This window comes from Pecten maximus, chromosome 15, assembly GCF_902652985.1.
Source record: "Pecten maximus chromosome 15, xPecMax1.1, whole genome shotgun sequence".
NCBI classification, from domain to species: Eukaryota; Metazoa; Mollusca; class Bivalvia; order Pectinida; family Pectinidae; genus Pecten; species Pecten maximus.
In genome coordinates this window covers 31,637,168-31,664,183 of record NC_047029.1, presented here as the reverse complement: position 1 = coordinate 31,664,183, position 27,016 = coordinate 31,637,168, and the positions used below count along the sequence as shown (strand labels likewise).

The following is a 27,016-nucleotide window of genomic DNA, read 5'->3' as shown; positions in this document are numbered from 1 at the left end:
CTCGGGAAGATAATGTTCCCTCGGGGAAACAATCCTCCATATTCCCCTCAGACAAGGGCACTATTTATATATTATATATGTGTTATACCTAATTATATCGTGATCCGTTTAAATACAGTTATACGTCATGCATTGTTTGTCTGTTCTTCCATCGCTTTGTTGTCCGTTCGTCCACCGTATCTTGTCCGTCCGCCATGTTGTCCGTTCGTCCACCGTATCTTGTCCGTCCGCCATTTTTGTGTTGTGGGTTTGTTCAATGCGTGCTGTCCGTTCGTCCATAGTGTGTTGTGGGTTCGTCTTTCGTGTTTTGTCCTTTTACCCACTGTGGGTTCGTCCATCGTGTGTTGTGGGTTCGTCAATCGTGTGCTTGCTATCCGTTCACTATAAATAGATATATATATAACATATGTCACTATAGATAGACATATATGTCACTATAGATAGACATATATAACATACACGTCACATGTCACTATAGATAGACATATATAACATACATGTCACATGTCACTATAGATAGACATATCTAACTCCAGATGTACTTTCTTAACAATAATCATAACGCAAAAGTGACATGAATTTAGGGTATCTGATTGGTACATGACGTAGATAAGAATCAACATTATATATATGTATCAGACAAAACTCCCCCTGTCTGACCGCTGATATTCATAAACAGACAACTGTGTTATATATATAATTGCGTGCCCTCCATATACCGTGCATTCCCGTCCCAACTCGCTGTCGAGTCAGCGTTTTTTCTGGTAATAGTGATATGGATTTATCGTGTGACAGATGCAAGACTAAATGCTATTGGGAGTTAACTAGGTGTAATTTATACTAATTTGTAAAAATATATTGGATCTCTCTCTCTCGATACAAATAGGTATTAGTTCTGGGATGTACCAGCTGAATCGTCTATGTCAACAGGAGTAGGGACATATTGATTATAGTAACAACATTAAATACATACATGGGCATGCTTGGTTGTATTGTTGGGCTTCTCTGTTTGTATTACATAATTATGTTTTTATTTCATGTTCAATTTACGAAATACATTAAATTAAATCCGTTGTTCAAAATTTACGGAATACATCAAATCATCCATTGTTCAAAATTTACGATCTTTAATCCATTAAATTATCTTTAGTTCAAAATTTACGAAATCCGTAAAATTATGGGGCCAATTCTCCAACAATCCTTTGGTTTTAACATTGGATTTAACATTGGTTTGATTTTCTCGGCTTCCCTTTTGGATTCGACGGACGAAACAGCTGTATGATGTCCCTAATATCACTGACGAGTACTAGACGGACGAAACAGCTGTATGATACCCCTAATATCACTGACGAGTACGAAGCGAAGGAAACAACTGTATGATGTCCCTCATATCACTAACAAGTACGAAACAGATGCATGATGCCCGTAGGCATCACTGGTGCGTTCTACATGGAAGAAACAGATTTTTGATTACCCTAACATCACTGACGAGTCCTAGAAGGGCGAAACAGCTGTATGATGTCCCTAGCATCACTGACACGTCCTAGAAGGGCGAAACAGCTGTATGATGCAGTTTTTTTTATCAATTATTTAGCAAATTCAACAAATACAATTCGTATACATGTTCTAAAAGTATGATATTATTAGGCTAAGTTTAGTCCATTAATTTTAAATTGTGAAACATATCACGTTGAATTTCATTCGAAAAGGAAACAAAACTATAATGTCCTTTTAGGGAACATTGTATATAGATCGATACAATTCAATTACGTTTCATATTATAGAGTTTATCGAGTTGTGAATCATCAGGACGGATTGTTCAGATCGAATACTCTACACATGTATAGTACACATAATTATTGTACAGCTACATGCCTGCATCTGTCGGACGGTCACAATTCCTCATCGAACGCGCCCGACCGGAAATGATGTATGAGGTTATTATGACATGTCAACGTTGATTACTTATTCCGATGAGTAATATAAAACAATGAATGTGCGCATGCGTAACTTTCCCCATCATTTGATCGGAATGGCAGGTGCACATGTGGAATCGGTTATTTTTGTTATCGATTCCCACGTGTATTAACAGTGGGTTAATAATCGAAAGTCTTTGATAGTCTGTAAGGGACGTCACCGTTCATGTATCTTAAGTGTGCGTTTATAAACGTAATCAGGACAACTTTACGACAGATTTATTGACATAGTAATATCTCGCACGTGCGTAAGGAAAAAAAGAGTTGAACTCCTCAAGATAAAAAATGCAAATCATACCGATTCAATTAAATCAAGGTGATATGAACTGGTCTCGTAATCCATGGTTTAAAGACTATTTGTCAAAAAAAGTAGATGAAACGGCATCAAGGGTGTCGAAATATATATATCTAATTAACAGCAACAACGGGGGAGGCAGCATCCTTAAAAGATCGCTTATTAAGCTGCAATTAAGTAGCAAGTATAGAGATGAAGCACAATTTCCAATTTCGTCGGGATGAATTGTGTACTCCCCTTCAACTTTATGATAAAAAGAGAAGCGTCAAATATTTGAACAGTGGTAATATTAAGCGAGGAGTATTAACTTTTGTTATTGTATCAAAATAAACAACAACCTATTCTTATTTTCAATCAATAATTTTTACTCTGATGTAGCATTTGTAAACGCTATAGAATTTCATACGCATGTTCATCCTTAGATAACCTTCGTGTGTTAATATGGCGTTAAAAGAAGCTCAAACCAAATCATACATATGTTTACAGCTGATTAAATACGAATTCACTACTGATAATGTCGCCATTCCATCATCCCGAGAACCATTGCAGCAGAAAGTATGGATAACGAGGAGTTAATTCTGTTTGGGTTTGGATCGTCCGTTCCGAGATATCAGTTGCTTTTGAAGCCCAGGATCAAGAACACAGAGAAATATTTATCTAGGATAGTTCGGAAGACAAAGCTAGCGATTGTAGGCAGAGCTATTATCTCTAGTAATGATGTTGCGCTAATCTCCACACAACTAAGAACTAGATCAGTCGTATTTAGCATCCATGGAATTCGCGTTTGAAAGTCAAATTTTCATTATTTTAAAACTCAATTTCAAGCCGAATGACTTTTCTTTTGTTATAATTTGATATTTAACTTTTATTAAATCCCAGAAGGGTTATTATTTAATTCTAATGTTTATGATCATGAAAGTAACCGTGATTCAAGCGTCAGTGTGTCGCGGTCTTCAAAACGCTTAACGATTGCAAGTGTGGTCTAGATTAAGGTCGTTTGAACATATCTGACTATTAACATCACAGAGGTATTAGGCGACAATGAGTGACCTTAAACAGAGGGAAGATTTATCGTTTTGCTGCAGTGTAAATATCAGTCGGGGACCAATTGTTTAGTCTAATAAGCTTAACCAGTCATTCATGAAAATTTCAAAAATCAAATTTATTGGATTTAAATTTTTCTGAAAATTATAACCAGTTTTGTTTTCTATTTCAAATGCAGTTTTAATTGTTGTACTTCATTATTGAAATTAATTTTTAATTAGAAGTCATTTTTTTATTCAATTTCAAAGCGAGTCTGATATCAACAATCGGCTCATACAGAACTCGAAACATCCAAAATAGCAACAAATATAAATATGACATATTGATCATATAATGTCATTATAGAGGGGTCAGAGTTCAGAGTGGAGGCGAGGGGAGGTCACTCTGTGATAAAAATATACATTTTGCAATAAAGATGTCTGTTAGAGATGGAGTATAAGTAACCACCATTAAATGAAGTATTAAACATAATTTGCTTATCATCTTTTGTCTGTTTATTTTCTGACTACAGTCAATGCATATTTTGACTCCTTGCACGATATTTGAAAGATAATATGTTGATAAACTGCTAGACATTAGTGGCATAAAACTTTCCCTATTAAACTGTTACGTTTTACATATATACCACGCCAGAGGGTCTGCTATCTCGTAGCAATAAAATATTGTAACAGAAATGAACTTGCCAAAAAATGAAATCTATTAATTCTATTTTACACGCTCTTATACCTAATCTGACTAGTATTTCTACGTTACAGAGATTTAAGTTCCATAAGACAAACCTTCTGTGTATGTTATATTAGTTGTATTACCGTGTAAGCATGCGGTCTGTTATTTCCTGCAGACAGACAACCCGTCTGGGGAACCGGCAACGTCATTGATCACGTGACATGATTATCGTTTTGTCATCTTCTGTCTAGACAGTTTTTCGTCCGTAATTAGGTGTCTGTCCTATTATCCATCCATCATTGTGTTTCTGTGTGTGCGTCCGTTTTCTCTCACATTAGATTACGTAACTTTTAAAATACTTTTTTTTCTTAAGCTTTCCCTACGCGATCAATGAACATAGTGGAAATTAACCAATCGATAAGTATAAACTCAAACTTAGCTACAATTTATGATAGTTTTTAAATTAGAATTGTTCCATGGGGGGTTAAAATGTCTATGGTTAGTTTTATAAAATGGGAAATGACAAATTGCAGTACATGTATATTTTAATAGGACGCCATTCTCTCGTTTCCTTATTCACAAATCATTAAATAGCTACCGATATTTTAATCGTTACTGCCTGTTTTTATCTAAATTCAATTTGCATATTTTGCGTTTTCGTTTTTTTAATTTCGTAGATTTTTGGTGTTTTGCTTGGATTGGCGCCACTACGTTAGAGTTCAAGGCGCCATCATCCACCGACGAAACCATTGCGCTTGGTTTGTTGTATCCCAGCATCCTGGTAATGACGTCATAGCATTTTGTGTTTAGAAGTACACAACACCTTGTACCGTTGATCCGCCTTCATTCATTATTATTGTGAATTATTTAGACAGGAAACTGTCAAGTGATGGCGATTGTAATATGACATGAACTACTGTTAAGTTGACGAGAGTTCAACAGTACTAGCCTCGAGAGTGTTCCTTGGTCTAAAGACACTGCCATAATTCCCTTCATTTGTTAATGATTTCACTCTTTGAATTAACGTCTGGAGTCGAAGCCATTTAAGTGCTGTGGTGTGTTATTACGATCAACTCCAACAGATTTCCTGACAAAAGCAAACAACTTGTTCGGAAAAGATTGATGTAGAAACTGGTGATCATTAGATTAATATTTAGTTACAATTTATGTAAAAACAAACCTATCGTCATGTTTCTTAAGTTTCATATTAATGCATTTTATTATTATTATAGCTTGTCTATGGTGCATGTCTTCATTTCTAATATGGAGATAGGAAAATATTTCAGAAGATTTTTCGGAATTATTCATATTTAATCTACTTCTCTTAATAATATTTGTGCTTTAAAGCATTTCATTACATACAAGCACTATTTGTTGATATTCTAAATGATGAAAATATTCCGTAATTTATTATCCGGAAATTTGTGCGTTTTCGTCAAGTAGAAAGGATGTAATATTGAGAATCATGCCCGATACACTTGGTCTCTAACAAAAGGTTTTAAACGCTGTAGATAAATTTCCTCCCCTCTCGGTTTTTTTTTTTTTTTTTTTTTACACTGATATTACATAATGTTAACATTTTTGGAAGGCAATTCCCAAGTTTGACCAAGAGGTTGCTACAAAATACCCACAATACCTTGTCAAACATTTTTTGTTCGTCTGCACCTCGCGTGCTTCCCGCCAACTTATGTCACATTGATTGTCGAGATGAGAATTTTGTCTATAACTATTTGAGAAACTTGATTCAAACCGCTTCCATAATCCTTTAGTTGTATCCCCTGTTTGGACAGTTTCATTCGTTTAAGACCTAGTCGTGTTGGAGCAAGATTATTATTTGATCATATTTCGTGTAAACGGTGGCCATTGCTATGGCTTTGTCACTTTCCGTCATATTGCGACATGCAGTTTTCCCACTGCTACATGGAGGTGTGTATAAAGATATATTTTGCATATTAAACAATACGAATACAATTAGATATTACAGTCATGTTAACTAAACTTTACTTTGGAACCAATTAAATAAAAGCAAATTATGTACAAATTATAGATTTCATGTTCTTTCAAAATCCAATATTGAAATTTGTTAATTCTATTGAATATTTGGGTAATTGCGCCTCCGAATCCAGATTTTGAATTTGTTTTCGGCTTTTTTGAACTGCTAGATAGTTTAACTGGTACTGTATCTAGCTCAAATTGAGTTAAAGGGTTCTAATATTTTGTATGTTCTTTATATAATTCTTAACCCTAAGGAACTTTAAAGAGAATATTAGGACCATATCAAGACCACGTGTCCCGGAAAGTTAAGCGTCTTATGTTTCAACGACGACATGCCATATAAATCTAGGTAAAATCCGGATAATGTCATGTTCCCAGAATGAGAGACGGCGACACGCCATATAAATCTAAGTAAAATCCGGATAATGTCATGTTCTCAGAATGAGAGACGGCGACACGCCATATAAATACAGGTAAAGTCCGGATAATGTCATGTTCCGAGAATGAGAGACGGCGACACGCCATATAAATCTAGGTAAAATCCGGATAATGTCATGTTCTCAGAATGAGAGACGGCGACACGCCATATAAATCTAGGTAAAATCCGGATAATTTCATGTTCTCAGAATGAGAGACGGCGACACGCCATATAAATCTAGGTAAAATCCGGATAATGTCATGTTCCAAGAATGAGAGACGGGATAGCGTAAGACGGAACCATGAGGCATATCAACCAGCAGATTCCTAATACAAACTGGACAATTAAGATAATGTAAAAGACAACAAATATATAACAAATTACTGAAAATATCTTAACAATTTGTACATGTATATTCAGTTACATGTGTTTGTAAAATATGTGTATGATACCATAAACATGTACATGCTTATTAGAAATGTTTCGTATTTTCATTTAAAATTGGATCTCTGATATTTTCATCGACCCTTTTAGTTATTTACGCAGTCAGTTAACCAACGATGCTAAGCCTCTTTGAAAGTACGACTGGAAAACGAAATGAACTTATACAGTAGTAATACATCACGACATGGCAACATTTGAAAATTGAAATGCTACTCAATATCTGTTCTACGTCAGAATACAATAATTCTCTGATAAAGGGAGAGAACATAACACATAATGAAGCAGAGATATTGGTTTTGTGGCTTACATTGCAAAAACAGTAACAAAACCATTACGATATCCTACTGTACTCTACATTATATCTGGGTATGGTGATCACTGCTATATTAGCGAGCGCTGATGTGTAGTTCGCGAAAAACTGGGAACACAATGCGAAATGTTGATGAACTTAGACACAAGATTGACAAATTGGTAACCGTATAATGAACTGAAAAGTACACTTTTTATTATCATTATTTATTTTATTTTTTGCTTTAAGATTAAGTTAACGTTTTTAGCTTAATCACTATGTAAAAACAAAGGTGACAGAAAATCATGAAATAATGCATTGAAGTTCAATTTCATTAGAATCTGTCTAAACAACATTCCAACATGCCCATGTCGTTATTAGAAAAGTCATATATTTCGAACAACTGCGAAACGCTGATATTAATCACTCTTGTTGTTCCGAATAGAAGCGCGCTAGGGGCCTTAGTATTGGAGGAAAACTAAACATTTACACGTAAAACTGCGCCACCCGACCACCCAATTAAATGTATCAATTACCAATTATAAGAAACATCAGTGACACAAGGAAAAGCAATACGCGTAGCTGTTCTGGTTATGAGAGAGTGAGTTTTGTGGCACCTATTGACCTTTCAAATTTTCAACATGAAAATATGGACCTTTTGTCGACAGAAAGGACAACACTCAAATATGTTTTATTCTAAATTCAGACATTTGACTACATGTGATTTCATTAATGTTAATCATAATTAGTCTTATTTCAACAGATAGCTTCCTCTACTTTCACTTTACTATAGTTTTGTGTAGTAAACCGTTAAATGCATTGACAGGCGGAACTACATCAACTCTACTTATACTGCTATATGCAGTTATTACATTATTCTCATCGTGACGTCACGGCTTTGAATAAAATTTGTTAAACGAAATATCTTCAGTGTTACAGGATCTCAGATATGAGAATCTCTGATTGTCAGTTGAAGCCGGTTTCCGAAAAATTCCGAAACGTCAGAATTATCACAAATGTGTTATTAAACTCCCACATAGTTTCGATGGGTAAAGGCCCCGGTGCACTTTCCTTCGGGTCGTACTATGCCGCCGTACCTCGTAAAAGGATTTGGTTTAGTAAGTGCAAAATACGACACTATTCAATGCCAATAAAATGCGGAACGAAACTAATTTAATTTACATTTTATATATAGTTAGAAGACATTTCTCCAGATAATGACATTGTTTCAGGTATATTTTCACGGATTAGGAAATAGAAAAATACATCGTGAAAAAAAATATTAAGTTGTACGCATATGCATAGCGGATCAGACATCGTATACACTATTACGTCTATCTGGGGAACTAAGGAGCCGGAATGAAAATTTGATAGCAGCACGAACGCATTCTCCAGAGAAACTCGTATACTTCCAAACAGACAAAACACAAAATTAGGTCTGTCGAGGGAGAAACTATTCAACATAAGGTAGTTTGTAGGTGGCACGTGTTACTCCCCTCGAGAGACATATTTGGAACACGAATTTAACAATATGAACGACAAAACATCGGAATCCATTTATATTATTACAACTCGCGTAGATAAATACGAAATAAACAAACTGCGTACGTATAGGTTGTAGCGACAGGAGGCCTGATGTAAATTGTCTTGTAAATCATTACCTATATTGTAAATAATGTGTTACAGCAGCGAAGTATATGGTTTCCTTTTAATACAAATACATATAACTAAATGGATTGTACAAAAATACAAAATGAGAGTTAGATAAACTAAAGACAACATGAATAAAACAGCACCATACGGTAGATGTAATGATAGCGATCCACCAGGAAATGTTTCGTTAACGTTTTAGTCAAATATTATGTAAACATACCAAAGTCTGCAATATATATTTGTATGGTCCTAAATAGGAAATCAATAAAGTTTATATTTGGAGAATGTAGTGATATAATTTTACATCTGTGATATACGTCACCAGTACACCACATTGTTGTGCTTTACGTCATCAAGCTACTTTCTTGTGATAAAAGTCACATTTTTGTACTTTGGTGTGAAATACGTCATCAGTTTATGGTGGTGTATGATCAACGTAATTTTTTCATGGGAGCATTTCTAGGTCTACACATCAAATTTCGGTCTCGGCTGAAGAACAAATGATTTATTTTTAAGGATTGAAATACGTTAACATCATTATTTTTAAAGAACTTTTATTTATATCTTTCAGGATTATATACCCTTCAACATGCTGATGTCTGTCAAAATAGCGGCCGACAACTCCAGTGTACCGGAAGTGAAGTTCTTCGGATCCAGGATGTCCTCTGTCTACCGTCGAACTACACATGTCCGGAACGCGACAAAATCATAAGGCTTTGTGACGGTCAGAGGTCATGTGGAAGTATAGGGCTTAAACAACAGCTTTTGGCATATTGCCAAAACGCCCCTTCCAGGACAGTGATAATAAGCTACAAATGTATTCATAGTAAGTACATATGTTTGTTTTACCATCAAATTGACGATTGTTGTTTCTACCGTAAGTTAAACGAAATTTAAATAAAAATAACTAGATTTAGATCTATTTATGTGAATTTGAAAGCATTATTGAGAATTTGTTGTTCTAAAATAAATTTAAAAAAAAATGAATTTATATTGTTCGTTAATTATAAAACAAACGAGATTTTTTTTACATCTCCTCCGTCTAAGTAGCTGAATGTAATAAAAACATCAGATAAATTCTCATTAGAATAATTGTGTGAGATAAAAGTACTAATAAGGTCCCATGAGTCATTTAGTTGAGCATTTCAACTTTTCGAAGACACTCAAATTAGAATGGATTTACGTAAACATCGTCTAACAACAGAAAGGTATATTTACCTCCCATTGACGGAAAATATAGTAAAAAACTTCACAACTCGAGATTCCTGATGTGAGTCTCATATCACAGTACCCTTCGTATGTCTCAACTTTTTTTGTTTATTTGTTGTTGTTTTTCTGGTCCTTGTGTGTTGACGCTGTGATACATGCTGTCCTTGTATGTTGACCCTCTGATACATGTTGCCCTTGTGTGTTGACCCTGTGATACATGTTGTCCTTGTGTGATGACGCAGTGGTACATGTTGTCCTTGTGTGTTGACCCTGTGGTACATGTTGCCCTTGTGTGATGACGCAGTGATACATGTTGCCCTGGTGTGATGACGCTATGATACATGTTGCCATTGTGTGATGACGCTGTGATACATGTTGCCCTTGTGTGATGACACTGTGATACATGTTGTCCTTGTGTGTTGACGCTGTGATACATGCTGTCCTTGTGTGTTGACGCTGTGATACATGCTGTCCTTGTATGTTGACCCTGTGATACATGTTGCCCTTGTGTGTTGACACTGTGGTACAGGTTGCCCTTGTGTGTTGACCCTGTGATACATGTTGCCCTTGTGTGATGACGCTGTGATACATGTTGTCCTTGTGTGTTGATCCTGTGGTACATGCTGCCCTTGTGTATTGACTCTGTGATACATGTTGCCCTTGTGTGATGACGCTGTGATACATGTTGCCCTTGTGTGTTGACGCTGTGATATAGTTCTCATTAAGTGTTGATACCACGGTATCTTTACAATATTATAATTTAATGACACTGTTTATTCAGAGCAACCCCTTCCTCCATGCCGAACGAACATCTGTAGCCAAGAGAGCGAAGGACTTCATTGCGGACACGGTAACCAACTCCATATCGTAAGAGCTCGTTGCAGCCATGGACAAGAGGAATGTCCGTGGAATGTCTACCAGACACTGTACACGCTATGTGAGGGCCGGAAGTCATGCTACGCTTCTGGTCTGAGTCGACTGATGCCCGGAAATACATGTACGGATAACTTTGTTCAGACAGCTAACGTTTTTGTGGATTATATCTGCGTTGAAGGTAATTAGCATAAAATCAATCGTGCCTTTTATCTTTGTAACGTTAATTAAAGCCAAATGCGTTTAACCGAATTGTAGACTGTAATCGATGTCTGCAACATCACAGTTGACATTTCCGTCTCTATCAAGATCCAGGTCGATTGATTAAAATGGATATAACTACTTAATAGTTGTTGCTATCGTTATCGTGAATACTCACGGCAGCGTTAGCGGTTGGTAGAAATTTTGCCTTTTCGGCAGATTTTTTTCTTCTTCTTTTTTTTTTTTTTTAATTTAAAGAGTTTTCGTCTTTGGGGAATCAAATAAAGCAAACATACATGTATATGTATATGAAAAGAAAGAAAAATAAATTGTAATCTTGGGACAAATAGTTCCTTCAAGAATGAAATGAGAGACATGTTTGTATCGCTTAACTTTTTAAAATAAAAATAAGCACAAAGAGCAAATTACGTAGATATAAATCCTTTCTTTAATGCTATGGAGACGAGGATACCCAGATGTTGTAGAATCTTAGAAAATCAAAGAGTAAAAGTTGTAAAACAGAGCGCGGTATATCATTTGTAGTGCGTGTTTCTACCGCAAAGCCCTAAGTTATTGCTACATGGCGTGGAAAATCAACTATGAATTCATTGAGAAATAATATTTGTCTTCAAATTATTTATCTTTCCAAGATATACTACATGTACTTATCCTTTACAAATTTGTCTAGTGAGAAAACGAAATTGTACCAACGGAAGATACATGTACATCGTGTGTCGTTTAGGTGGTTTGATTTCCTATTGGAAAACATATACATGTACAGTACGCGTCAGGTGGTATGGTCCCCAATCACCGCCACAGTGGCGAGGTCTAATCCCTTCCACTCACTCAGTCGGTTGCATGTCGGTTGAAACACCGGCTGACACCGGCTCAAAACCCGAGTGGTCACCTGTTAACTGACACCGCGCGACACGGTGTGGAAGAGTGTTGGGGATTAGTGAAACAAAGGTCCTGATTCATGATTGACAGGTACACTGCCTGATACCGTGATGTGTTTGTTGGAACATACCTTGTCGTATGGTACAGGTACTCTGTAGCTGGACTCACATTTTGTACTTACAGTATCCAGAAACGTGATATATCTGATATACACGTCTCTGCAGTATCCCAGCCCGGTGTTGAGAAAACGGAGATATTTTTTTATGTAATGAAATCACGATCTATACTAGCGATACTACAGATGTATTGTTTTGTAAATGTACGGTACATATACACTCCAAATTATGTACGTTTTTAGTTTTTAATTCCTAGCTAGATGAGTACCACAAATGTTTACCGGGAAATCGAGAAAACAAAACTTAACGATATTTTGCCGCCTTGGTGTTTGTGCTATTTATAGCAATATTGTGATTGGCGCGCGAGCGAGTAAATATCGCTCGGCTTTCGATTGACTTTGAAGTAAGTCTTGAATGATTAATATAATAATAACTTAACTAAAACAAAAACAAAAACATCTGACATTTCTGTCTGTTTATGTCCCCATTGAACACTATACACCTGGCCTATCGTTACACTACCATCACAAAGAATCCTGGATCTCGGAACAACTAAACTAGTATCATGAAATCTGATACGTATATATCCTGATATACACAAGTCTCTGATGAAATGTAACTAAACAGTTTGAACATCCTTTCGTAATATTCCGAGGTGGCATATTGAACAGAAAATATGTTATCGGTACTAGTGTATCGAGTGTGCTGACTTCACGTACATGTACACTTATAATATGTATAAGAGCCACGATATAATTATTACAATTTGACAGTTTGAGTATGAGTAGAGTTTTAAAGTAATTTTTTTCCGAATGTTAAATAAACAAAGAGTTGTCATGGTATCATTATGAAAACTTGATGAAGCCATATACATGTATGCTCATGACCGCCTTTTTACTACCGAACGCTAATTATATAATTAGTATATTAACCCATGAATCCAGACACGACCGCGGCTCTATCACACGCCTCGGTTACTTCACTGTACAGGCAGATACAATGTGCGTATATTGTATATTTACATAGATTCATATTAATTTCTGGTAAACTAAAAAAAATATTTGGACGTATTACCAGAAAGGCGTATTAGGGATAAATAAAATCGCTATTTACCCGTACAACTGGTGCATGGCTCCTTTTATTCGTGACCAGTCAAGCATATCCCTTATCGAGAAGGCCTTGTCCCCTATCACACACGCGAGCACAGGTAAATCGGTCAAATAGAGAGCTACGTATACTTATCTCTGTTATATATGTTTCTGGTATTACAAATTGTAGCACCTTTTCATTAAAAATTTTGATTTGTTCACAAGTTAAGGGAAATGTGTGCAATTAAAAAAAAAATTAAGAACACAAACGATACATTTTTGTTAGCGCGGCATGCACCAATAACTAGTTAAATATCGTTTTGATACAATACGGAATATGAACTTAAATATTTACATTTGCGCTGCATTGTCGCTATATGAACCAACTAAAGTCTGATTCGGTTCACGAGACTATGAACCTAAACAAGTATTCAAATGAACGTGCGATGAAAGTAAATAAAAAAATGGCTTAGCTGATAATAATTTTCTGGTTACGGGTGCTGATGTTTCTATAAGATATAAGTAAAAAGAGTATTTTATTTATTTTTGAATTATGTTTGCGGATGTAATACAATGTGAAGATATGTGACACGTTTCGCTCTGATGCGTTGATTGACACTCACTGCACCATTTGTGGGCGTGGTTTTAGAATCATGGATTGTGATTGGTTCGTAGCGTTGGCAATATTACTCGTGTCAGCGATCAAATGTTTAAAACATACTTATGGTTACACAATTCAAATCAATACCATTTGCTCACCCTTGAATCGATATACAAATTCTTTATTACATTTACATGTACATGTGTATAAAGCATTAGAGTTTGTACTGCAAGACGAGGTTCGGGCATTTTGTGTGGCGTGATGCGATGGAGACGGGTACGAAAACTCTATGAGTTAGTGCTTGTTTTGAAAACACCAGAAATATTTTGTCTAAATTGATAATCATCCCACGTACTGATGCCTTACTAGGTATACTTGTGATAATTGACGTCCGTGAGAGTAATAGCAGCTAGGACACGAGTTCGTTGCCAATTAATAAAAATTACGTATGACTTCATGATCATTCAGCCAATCTACAGCTATACTGTATTTTACGTTTTCTCAAAATCCGAAGGAGCATGTAAATGAATTGTTACATGGTAAAACAATCAGTACAGGTAAAGGTGAAAGGTCGCAAAACTCTGACCATGACCACGTCACCAGCTGTGAGCCTTCACACCTTTTCCTACGATCTTAATCCCCTACACTCGCCAGGCCCCGGCCGGTGGTGGCCGGTGGAAACACCCGAGTTGAAACACGGGGCGTACTTAATCCCCTACACTCGAGTGACACTCGCAACCCTGAGGGTGAAAGAGAACCATAACACCTGACGCGTACTGTATGTCCTTAAGAAGATAAGTTTCTGTCGCACGCGGAAAGTCATATTTCTGTCCCCTATATGATATTTTTAGTCAACTTATAGCGTAAATTAACCCAAATGGGTGATATTCTGTATTGTATATATACCAGACACCACTATATAATTTGTATAACGAAATTGTGACTGTTACACTGTACCTACGATATACATACACACTATACTTTTCTTTGTTCCAGAGGATATAGCCGACGGTGTGTGTACCGGGAACGTACGATCAATGCCGAAAACATTCGGAATTATCAAAAGTCCGGGTTTTCCTAACAACCCCGATGGTAATCCGAATAGTTGTTATTGGGCAATATATCCAAAGCCTGGCAAAACAGTGGAAATAGTAATACATCTCGCTTTTTCTCGCGAGTATACGGAAACTTGTAATGCACAATTCTTGCAAGTGACATACAGGGCGTGTGGAACGTACCGGAAGATCACGGACACATTCTGCAAGGCACAGGAAGTCAACATCGAACGGAAGTCATGTGGAACAGTCTATATTAGAAGTTCATCCTATTTGTCTGGTGAAGACAGGGGAAACAGGTTCCTGGTATCTTATCAAGGTATGTACCAATGAATTCAATTAAAATTATCAAAATGGTCAGAGGTGAAAGGTCAGATACATATGTTGATTAAGTGTTTTGTGTTAGATGTTAACACATGTACCGGACCTGGACTGGGCTGAACGCCGACGGCCAGGTAGCTTAAATGGTTAGAACGTCCGTATAGGGTTCGGAGGTCTCGGGTTCGAGTACCGGTCGGGTCGTCGCATTTTCCCTCTCCTATTACACACATATCTATCCACTGTTTAAAGATACATATAGTATCTTGTAATAATCTAGTTAGACCGACGTTCCGATGCTTGGTGACGTTGTCACTAACTAAAAGGAGCGTAGTTTCTGAAAAAATATATCCTGCTTTACAATTTTCTTTAATTAACAATGAAACGCTTGGTAGATTGTATTTATTGGCAAGATCAATGCAATCTGGGTGACAGATAAATAGAACGACGCCCGCCCGTTAGGGCGTCATGAATATTTATCTATCACCCAGATTGCATTGATATTGACAATGAATACAGCAGTCTAACAAGCATTTAATTGTTATATTTACATTAAGATACGTTAAACTTCACCTTCTCTTTGCTAAATCTGGGGTTTAAGTTCAGCTATTCCCCTGTTTGTTCAATTGAAATAACGGCACATGTGAAATCGATTTCATTGTAGTGCTTGGTTTGCATTCAAATGTATGTGTAATACAAAGCCTCGGCGTGACTATGATCAACAAAGCACCAAAATGACGTCATATTTACGCGATTGTTCTAAGTCGAAATCCTTGCTAGGTTTGATTCATTCGCAACGCATTGATAAACATTTTTTGACGCTGACGGAAGTGACGTCATGTGATCTGGGCTGCATTTATACAGTGATGAATACCATCTGGTTTAACACAGGAGTAATGGGAGACTGTCACACAGAATGTGAATATAAGCTTAAGGAACAAACAGAGAAACGTTACCGCAATAATCTTTGCAGCTTTTACATTCTGCTAGTCGGCATTTACATGCATTTCGATCTGGAGTTAGTAGAACTACAGCTGATGTTATTTACAACATGTCCCTTCTGATATACAAAAATATAAAAATGTAGAATTTGTACATGTGGATCTCGGATGATTTATTACTGTTGAGCCACTTAATTTTCCTGGGTAGGCGTGTTGTATCGGCTACTAAATAACCAATAAACTATCGCCGTCCGTGATTTCTTCTGTCTACAATTAAGACATTTTAAGATGTTTGTCCTTGTCCTATTTTTTATTACGAGGTTTTAGACTTCGATTTTTAAAAACAAATATCTCCATGAGTTCAATGCCCTTTAGATTATTGTATTTTACATGTCCTTGCTATGACAAGAGACATCGCAGCTAACACTTAGTCTGTTTCAGAAAACAAGATATATGTTCTTCAGCAATGTTTGGTTTTGTCCTTAAAGCTGTTTTTCGAAGCATCGCAGGTGTATGTTGTTTCCTGTTCGTATGAAATGTAGTTCCAGTGTCAGCTTTATTAGTTGAAGATGTCACATAAAATATATAAAAAAAAATCCTTTTCGTAGATTCAAATTAAGCTGTTCTATCAACTGATCAGTTACATTGATTCAAATTAGGCTGTTCTTTATATATTCAAATTAAGCTGTTCTATCAACTGATCAGTTACATTGATTCAAATTAGGCTGTTCTTCATATATTCAAATTAAGCTGTTCTATCAACTGATATGTTACGTTGGTTCAAATTAAGCTGTTCTATCAACTGATCTATTACGTTGATTCCAGATTTAGCTGTGCTATCAACTGATCTGTTACATTGATTCAAAGTAAGCTGTTCTATCAACTGATCTGTTACAATGATTTAAATTTAGCTGTTCTATCAACTGATCTGTTACGTTGGTTCAAATTAAGCTGTTCTATCAACTGATCTATTACGTTGATTCCAGATTTAGCTGTGCTATCAACTGATCTGTTACATTGATTCGAAGTAAGCTGTTCTATCAACTGATCTGTTACAATGATTTAAATTTAGCTGTTCTATCAACTGATCTGTTACGTTGGTTCAAATTAAGCTCTTCTATCAACTGATCTATTACGTTGATTCCAGTTTTAGCTGTTCTATCAACTGATATGTTACATTGATTCAAATTAAGCTGTTCTATCAACTGATCTGGTACGTTGATTCCAGTTTTAGCTGTTCTATCAAATGATATGCTCCGTTGATTCAAACTGAGCTGTTCTGTCAACTGATCATTTATGTTGATTCAGATTTTAGCTGTTCTATGAAAGGATATCTTCAATTTTAGCTAATTTATCGAAATATCTGTTTCGAGGATTCAAGTTTTAACTGTTCTATCAGAATAATCTGTTTCGGCGATGCAAAATTTAACTGTTTCGTTCGTTCCAATTTTAGCTGTTCTACCAACTGATCTCTTATGTTGATTCCAGGTTACAATTGAAATCATTACGTTGATTAAAAAATTAGCTGTTCTCTAAAAAGTTGAAGCAAAAATGGTTTTTACGAACAGTTCTTTCCCTTTCCGTTTTATTTTCAGGGTTTCCATTTCCGTCCCTTGAAAATGTACTTTGAGCATACTATTGTGTCATTAAGTTGCGATGTTTGATAATGTTGTTTTAGTCAGAGATAAGGACCTACGGATATAAATTCGTCAAGAAAGAAACCGTCTTAGTTCCTCAGCTAGACCAATACCGGGTTCCCTATGTTATCGTACCTCCGGGGCTAACATAACATCACTTGGGTAGCCTTTCATTGCGAACCAATCTGTCTAGCCGCGAAAGCAGCAGGACTCTGTCTCGAGCTGGCAAATTATTTCCGAGGTTGGACAATTGGCTTCCATTTCTTGCTGATTGCCGCAAACGTCTACTTAGATATATGCCTGGTTCACATTTTGTACAATGATCGGTGGCCGGGTCAGACAATCGCTTCAAAACACAAACAAATTTAACAAAGAGCTTTTTTATAACAATAAGTGTATCTTTCCCTTGAGGGGATATACCGCGATAATGTATTGTATACCTACAACTCAATCGATGGTTACAGAATTCTTAATCCAATTTCATAAAGTACTTTTCAGAATTATTTCTTTACGCGGCCGGTGTTCTGCGGGGGTGATGGAATCTTTCTTCTGGTGTTGCTATTTCCTCGAATCCTGCTGTTGTTTTGTCGTTGTTTTCTTTACTTTGTTATACAAGGGGCTGTGATAGCTCAGTCGGTTAGAGCGCCAGTCGTGTAACCTAGGTGAAGAACAGAGATGCGTGGTTCGTCTGTGCTGTCGTGGTTTTGTCTTTGGGCAAAAACTTTACCATAATTGCTCTGGATGGCATGCGACGGGCCTCCCGTATATAGTTCAATGAGGTAGTCATCAACTACTACAACGCTTCAAAATGACCTTGGCTATTCACGGGTCGATATAACCATCAACAAATAAACAACCAATTCTTATAGAAAGTGTGCCTGAAGTGAACACGCTCTTTTTGAATTGTTAGGCAAACGCAGCTGGTTTTAAGAACACCGTGGTTTTCGTATTTTACTAGTAAACAATACATTTTTCTAAGTGTAGATAATTAGCCCAAGTTTAGCGACAAGCAATTTAACAATACAAACCCAGAAAAAGAGCACTGTTTACCAGTTCTGCGGTGATGTATAAGTACCAATAATGTTTGTGACAGATCTCCAATACGACGGAATCCCCATGGGGATATTTAACGTTATTCGCATATAAGAAGATTCGTCAAAATTGTTTTTAAATTTTAAACTTAATCAAAGTCTTTAAAAAATGACAAAACCCTTCAACTGGTTGCTATATCCAATAATTAAACTCATTTGAGATGTTTATTTGTTATGTCTCATTACCCTTGGAGAATGGGTCGCGTTTACAGAATGTATGGAAGGCTTTTAGCTGGCTTGTTCGAAGACTAGACTGGCTGATAGAATCACTCGTCGGCGGGGTTACCTGGTTAAAGGTTTGCTACACGTATTGTAATGTTGTAGTTATACGTACTATGGCGCTTTTTGGTATGGAGGTAATTTGGGTCTGAACGATTCATTTAGCAGAGGGTATTTTCAAAATGTTTCTTTGACATGTTTTCAACACGCTTTTTATTTAATTGTTTGAGATGGGTGTTTCCTTTAAAAATTAAAATGTGCCATTTACTTCTTATTTACACAATGTCAAATGTGATTCGCGTGCCAATAATCTGAACGTTTGAATTCCATGTCTTCCGTTGGATAGATGCTTTCTTCACTTAGAAAGTAATATCCAGGGTTTCCTACGGGACATGCTGAAATCTACGCGGAGGACATTTTACGATCGTCGTAATGACTCGATTTGAAACTTTGGATTATGTTGAATATCTTGGCGTCTTGACCGAGTGTATTTCTCCAAACCTTCTTTCTTTTATTCTACTTTCAAACACTGTTGTCTTTAAGTTGCGTCCCAGAATTCCGATTTTGTGGTTAGGTGTATACCCTGCTATCTAATTCCCCTATGGCTATATATCCGGAGTTGATGAATCCTGCTAGCATGGATTAGCTCTACGATATTGCTTATCCCTTTGGCATCTATTGGATGCGTCGCTAAATTCACAGAATTCGCCCCTTACGAACAGACTATGAACATACTAATTAACCTCAGGTTTATCTATCTCCCGATGGGATATTGCTTTCCCAACCTTCTGACTCAATCTCTAATTATTAGAACTTATTGCTCTATTTTTCCAGTGAAGGAGAGATATGTTTCCGACCCGTCATTTTCAAGTTATATGAAGCAGTGTCATTCCGGCTTTGAATTGGCAAACGTCACTTCCGCTGTACCATACACCTCAGTATCGGAAAAGTCACCGCCAGGAAAACGCTCAAGGCAGCTTGACATAGGTAGGTATCCCTTCTTAGAACAAGTCAATACATTGATACTCCATGCAAATCGTTGGAAACTTGGGAGGTAGTATTTCAGAGATATTCAATTTAATCTTACGTTTGACTTGCAGAATGATTTTATAAACAAAGTAAAATTGATTTCGTACAAAATCATTTTCAATGTCATAAATATTACAAATAATTTTCTGTCAATAAAATTTTCCAAATGTAGAATGTTGTATTACTATATCGTAGCTTGATATGGACACTTGAAGCAGACACCTACAGCTATCAATATGTGTTAATTAGATAAGGAGATATTCCGAGATAGGCTAAGGAACGTGACTTAAGTACCTATTCGATCACTACTTGCCGTGACATTAATTAGTTAAAATCCTTAATCTTTGAATTAATCGCTTTAAAGATAATTGTCTTTTCACTTCCTGTTCCTGAATTACAGAAAGCATCTGCAATGTTTTGATATTTATTAACATTAGGCATTTGTATGGTTTTAGGATCAGTCACTCAAAGTTAATTAAACCAAATTAAACAAAAATAAAAAAACAAAGTCCTATAAAATATTTAATCATAATTAATCTTGATATATATCAGAAAACTTGTCTGTGATATCTGCTTTTAAATTAACAAATTGGTCGTCTAAAAATGTTTTCACGTGATGTAAATGTCGTTGGTAAAATAAAGGTGTCTTGCACGGCTCCATGTTGATTACTCACCCCAGGATATAACCAGTATATTGGTTTCCCTGCAGAAAAGTAATGTAGCTGGTGTCTATTATGAACGCCGATAATATCCCCAAAGTTATTAGCAATTTTAAAACTATAAATCCGGGAATCCGTGGAAGTTTTCTTTTATGACATACGAGACTTATCCGCTTGGTATTTAAACTACTCTTCGATATGTCTCTGACTCCACGGGTATCTACTACACTTCGATATGTCTGTCACTCCACGGGTATCTACTACACTTCGATATGTCTCTCACTCCACGGGTATCTACTACACTTCGATATGTCTGTCACTCCACGGGTATCTACTTCACTTCGATATGTCTGTCACTCCACGGGTATCTACTACACTTCGTTATGTCTCTCACTCCACGGGTATCTACTACACTTCGATATGTCTGTCACTCCACGGGTATCTACTCCACTTCGATATGTCTGTCACTCCACGGGTATCTACTACACTTCGATATGTCTCTCACTCCACGGGTATCTACTACACTTCGATATGTCTGTCACTCCACGGGTATCTACAACACTTCGATATGTCGGTCACTCCACGGGTATCTACTACACTTCGATATGTCTGTCACTACACGGGTATCTACTACACTTCGATATGTCTGTCACTCCACGGGTATCGACTACACTTCGATATGTCTGTCACTCCACGGGTATCTACTACACTTCGTTATGTCTGTCACTCCACGGGTATCTACCACACTTCGATATGTCTGTCACTCCACGGGTATCTACCACACTTCGATATGTCTGTCACTCCACGGGTATCTACTACACTTCGATATGTCTCTCACTCCACGGGTATCTACTACACTTCGATATGTCTGTCACACCACGGGTATCTACCACACTTCGATATGTCTGTCACTCCACGGGTATCTACTACACTTCGATATGTCTGTCACTCCACGGGTATCTACTACACTTCGATATGTCTGTCACTCCACGGGTATCTACTACACTTCGATATGTCTGTCACTCCACGGGTATCTACTACACTTCGATATGTCTGTCACTCCACGGGTATCTACTACACTTCGATATGTCTGTCACTCCACGGGTATCTACTCCACTTCGATATGTCTGTCACTCCACGGGTATCTACTACACTTCGATATGTCTGTCACTCCACGGGTATCTACTACACTTTGATATGTCTGTCACTCCACGGGTATCTACTACACTTCGATATGTCTGTCACTACACGGGTATCTACTACACTTCGATATGTCTGTCACTCCACGGGTATCTACTACACTTCGATATGTCTGTCACTCCACGGGTATCTACTACACTTTGATATGTCTGTCACTCCACGGGTATCTACTACACTCCGATATGTCTGTCACACCACGGGTATCTACTACATTTCGATATGTCTGTCACTCCACGGGTATCTACTACACTACGATATGTCTGTCACTCCACGGGTATATACTACACTTCGATATGTCTGTCACTCCACGGGTATCTACTACACTACGATATGTCTGTCACTCCACGGGTATCTACCACACTTCGATATGTCTGTCACTCCACGGGTATCTACAACACTTCGATATGTCTGTCACTACACGGGTATCTACTACACTTCGATATGTCTGTCACTCCACGGGTATCTACTACACTTCGATATGTCTGTCACTCCACGGGTATCTACTACACTTCGATATGTCTGTCACTCCACGGGTATCTACTACACTTCGATATGTCTGTCACTCCACGGGTATCTACTACACTTGGATATGTCTGTCACTCCACGGGTATCTACTACACTTCGATATGTCTGTCACTCCACGGGTATCTACTACACTTCGATATGTCGGTCACTCCACGGGTATATACTAGTAGTGTCTATGACTCCATCGAGTGTACAGGGTAGAAGTAAATTTCCTTAAACATTTATTTGTCTGGCTGTTTTGTTGATAAGATTAGGCGTTGTATGACTCTTCATGATAGTTCGTACGTACCAGTTGCAAGGTACTGACTGTAGGCCGGTGGTTTTTCTCCGGTACTCCGGCTTTAATTTCATCCACCTTCAAAACCTGTCACGTCCTAAAAGACACTGGCTGTTAATAGGACGTTAAACAAACAAAAAAACAAATAATCGTACCAACGTTTGTATCAGCGATAATAATTTGATCACCTCGCTTTTAAATTTAATTTTGGAGATCAACAAATCAGCATAAGTATTTGGTACAAATGCCTATGGTTGTTTGGACATCTCTCGATCTCATATAGACTCATGATATTTGAAGAATTTCGAAAAAAAGAAGGTGTCCATATTCCTGAAAGAGCGACGGAGATTCGTCAAAACTCTACAAAAGATATTTTGGTTCGTCAGAATTTTGTGATACAATTTATTCGAATTTATTATCAAAACATCTATGACGTTTTTATAGCGTGATGTTTATTGTAATATTTAGAGAATAATTAACTAGACCCAGTTACTCAAAAGGTGATTAACATTATCACTTGATTAGTGAAAATCGCATTACTGTTTTAGTTTCAGTAACCGAAGTGTATATTCCTTACAAAGACAGGTAGGAAGAGGCTGAAGAGTTTTGTAAAATGTTGTCAATTTAGTTTTACCAGAAGTGATTGATCAAGAATATTGTAGTTAAAATATGTTTATCCTAATCACCTTTTTAACAACTTGCCCCTAATTATTATCTATTTTCACATCTAATACTTTTGCCAGGTTTGCCCATCCGTTGGTAACCAACATGATTATTATATCAAACACAATTAGATATTTTCACAACCAATATGTAAGCTGATCGAAAAGCTCTCAGCGTTAGTCACACACAGTAATGAATCAATTACAAAACAACTGACCTTGATCCCTCGTGACGAGAATGATGACCTTGGTACTCGTTTGATTTTCACAGTAAGAGAATACTACGCCGCTTTGTATAGAAACTCGAAGAGCCAGTCTGCGGAGGCTGGAAGAGGCAATGCTACCACGGGTGATTGTTTTATTTCTCGGCGTGGTCAGAAAGCATGCCATATATTTCAGTGTTTGTATTGCGGTTTACTGTATTAACACCAATAACACGGTTGCTTATTAATGAACATAATGTATTGTTATGTTATAACCTTTAAAAACATTGTTACAAACATGATGCATTTTCTAACAAAAGCTTTCTATTATTGGAAAGACGCCGAATTTTACATTTTTTGTTACTATAACTAAAACAGGATATACATTGTACATGTATCAAGAATTAATCTGTTAGCGTAGTAAAGTAGTGAATTCCCATAGTAGAGATTTTAGTTTGTTTCCATGCAAATAAAGAACAAACAAGAAATATCTTTAAAAAAGATAAATGGCATAGTTTTAATGCTGGTGGTTATAATTTAAAACTGCTTGTGAAATAAATTAACGAACTAATGCGTTTCAGCACGGATAACAAAATTTTATCAGGTTGAATCATTTTTGGTGATAATAAGACTGCATTTAAGTCAGGAATATATGTGTCATTTGAAAAGATACATGCACTTATTCAGCTTGCATTCAATCTTAACTTTGTTTCGTTTTTAACTGCATATCTGCATTTTGCATTTACCGCTATATTGACCAATCACATACTTCATCTTGACCAGTAACGCCACCTGTCGCGTCATATACGGGACCAAAAGAATATTATACGGCTATGCCGAAAAACAAACAAACAAATGAAGGTGGTGGTATATGTATTTTAACCAATTCAACCTGCACCCTTTCCTTCACATGTTTCTTGTCAACAGGCGTACTAATCAATCTTTAAATACATGTTTCACAGTTTCAGTTGCGAATAGCTATCTTTACACTCTCGCACTATCTGAGGTTGTTTTAGAGCTATGGTATGTAAGTGTTTCATCTAGAATTTGTTTTGAAATAAAGTAACAGCATAAAATATATACTGTATATATATGATTACATTCAATCTTGGACCTCGTCCTGTAGACGCAGTGATGTTGCTATCAATAAAGGGAAAGTTTACTATAGGATATATACTCAAAACCATCTCCCTTATACCGGCGGGTTTGGGTTTACTTTTGTTTACATCCTATTAACAGTCAGAGTCATTTAAGGACGTGCCAGGTTTTGGAGGTGGAGGAAAGCCAGAGTACCCGGAGAAAAACTCCGGCTTTCCTCCACCTCCAAAACTGGCAATTTGTAAACAAGGAAGTGATTGGTATGTTGGAATCTGTAGTATTAGAATCAGAAAAAGGGGGATTTACAATCGACAGGGTAACTAGTTTCTTTGTTATTCTGGGACATGCTTTTCTCCGATACATACGTCGGTCACGAAAAAGGCAAAATGTTCATTTCCAATGTAGTGTTGAAATACGGTACTATTCAAACATGACAAAGGATTGGCTGAAGCTTTAATATACGATCCATACACGTGTAGATTACCCTAAATATAAAACAAACAAGCTACATAATTAAAGTAAAAAAACAAGTTTTACAAATTGTTGGTAATAATTATACATTTCCATTTAATATAACATATATATTAAGCGTTTGACGCTAGTGTGTTATATTCATAGATTTTCTCATTAATTGATTTATTGTCATTAATAATTTTCAAAACTGGTAAAATATCAGCAATTTCATTAGTGGTACTACATAGACATCTTTACATTGAATCAGTCCGAGAGAAATTTATACATGCATCGACAAAGATCAGATTTACGGACACCAATCGCATAAGTATAAGTGTGACTAGGTCGTTTTGTCTGAAAATTGGTCAGAATTAAGACAGTGCATGTAACCAGATCTATTCAGAATTCGTTGCGTGTAGACATTTATTTTTTATCATATGCCATGAGTTGGTCCTCTTTCTTGAGGTATTTTATATTTCCCACAATGCATCACTTCAATGCTGTCTTGGATGTGCATCTTCTCAGCTGGTCTAGAACATCAAAAGTGTTTGCGCGGAAGAATAAACACACAAGGGACGCTTCGCTTGAGTAGTTGTGTACATCCGCCCAATAAAAGAGTATTCTTTACGCTTGGTGATGATCATATCATAACAGGTCATCAACTTTTATACGTCCGCTAGGAGTCTAACCCAGTACTAAAAAATGGTACCTAAAACATTATAGTGTCAGGTTCAGATGTACGGACAATATCAACCGACTGAATTTTCATCCCACTGAACCATTTCAAAAGAGGTCGCATAGCCCCTATGGTAGGTCCCGGATTTACCAGGAAAACAGGGCGTGAGTTAAACCCGTCTTTGTTCGTAATTTGGATTTATATGAGGAATTTTTATTTTACTTGTGCTAACGTCCAGGTATTTTGTAATGTTAGTGAGAAACAACGGGAAAAGTTGTTTAGATAAGTATAAGCGTATATACTGTACTAGATTCAGTAAATTAGATATGTGTCAAATTTCAGAAAAAATATTAATTCAAAATGCTACCAAAACTTAAAAGTTTCTTATATATACAAAATGTATTGCCCGTAGTGATCATATTGTCGTTCCAGCAACTTTTATTATCGATCGCAAAGTGCGCGCCTACTATCCTCAAAACGTTTTAAAATATTTCGAATCAAGAAGTGTAATTTCATCTGTTCCAATTTGACAATTTGGATATCTACACTACTGAGGCTAATAGTAGATAGCCGTAGTTTTTGCAATCAGCCTTCAACACAAGAGGCGTATTGGTACTTGAAGTCAAACGTTACTCTAATCAAAATCGAAGAAAAATAATACAAAATGATTAACAATATAGAGAGGTACACGAAGACCGTTAAAAAGAAGGATGAAGGAGACCAGACGCTCCGACAGGGTAAGCGTCCTATGTTTAATTGACGTCACTCGCCATGCAATTCTAGTTCAATACATACCTAAAAATTCCAATCGATGTAGCTTGTCAAAACTATTGTCCGTCCGGACACCTGTCCGTGAATTGTGTGGAAACTTATCCCTCCCCCTCCCATGAAACATCTCAGCTGTTTTATGAACAAGTTAGCGCAGAGCTCGCAGTGATACACAGATAAGACTTTATTCGGGCTTGCGTTTTCTACATTAATGATGGAAAATTATACAAAACTTGTCTGGTCAGATCTCTATAAATAGACACATTTATTATATGAAAAGGTGAAGGTCATCATCCAGGTCGCCGACGTTCCAGACAACGCGGATACGTTACGTTAATTTTGTTTGACATCGAGAGGGAAGTCTAGGCTTTCTGTTATTAATTATCTGAGGCCTGATACAGAGTATCTGATGGTTATTTCTCCTACGACCGGCAATATTA

The 27,016-nt window shown here is 36.7% G+C and overlaps 1 protein-coding gene across 2 annotated transcripts in view; it reads left to right on the top strand.

Moving 5' to 3' along the window:
* The window catches only part of LOC117343554, a 149,260-nt gene that overhangs the window by 100,934 nt on the left and 21,310 nt on the right, over positions 1-27,016 (top strand). Inside the window, exons 2-6 of one of the 2 annotated variants that reach the window (XM_033905965.1) lie at positions 9,352-9,606; positions 10,771-11,043; positions 14,762-15,139; positions 19,861-20,013; positions 23,650-23,727. In XM_033905965.1, coding sequence (XP_033761856.1) covers positions 9,352-9,606; positions 10,771-11,043; positions 14,762-15,139; positions 19,861-20,013; positions 23,650-23,727 — 1,137 coding nt within the window. The remainder of the gene's footprint in view (positions 1-9,351; positions 9,607-10,770; positions 11,044-14,761; positions 15,140-19,860; positions 20,014-23,649; positions 23,728-27,016) is intronic. The other variant, XM_033905966.1, reaches the window with a different exon arrangement.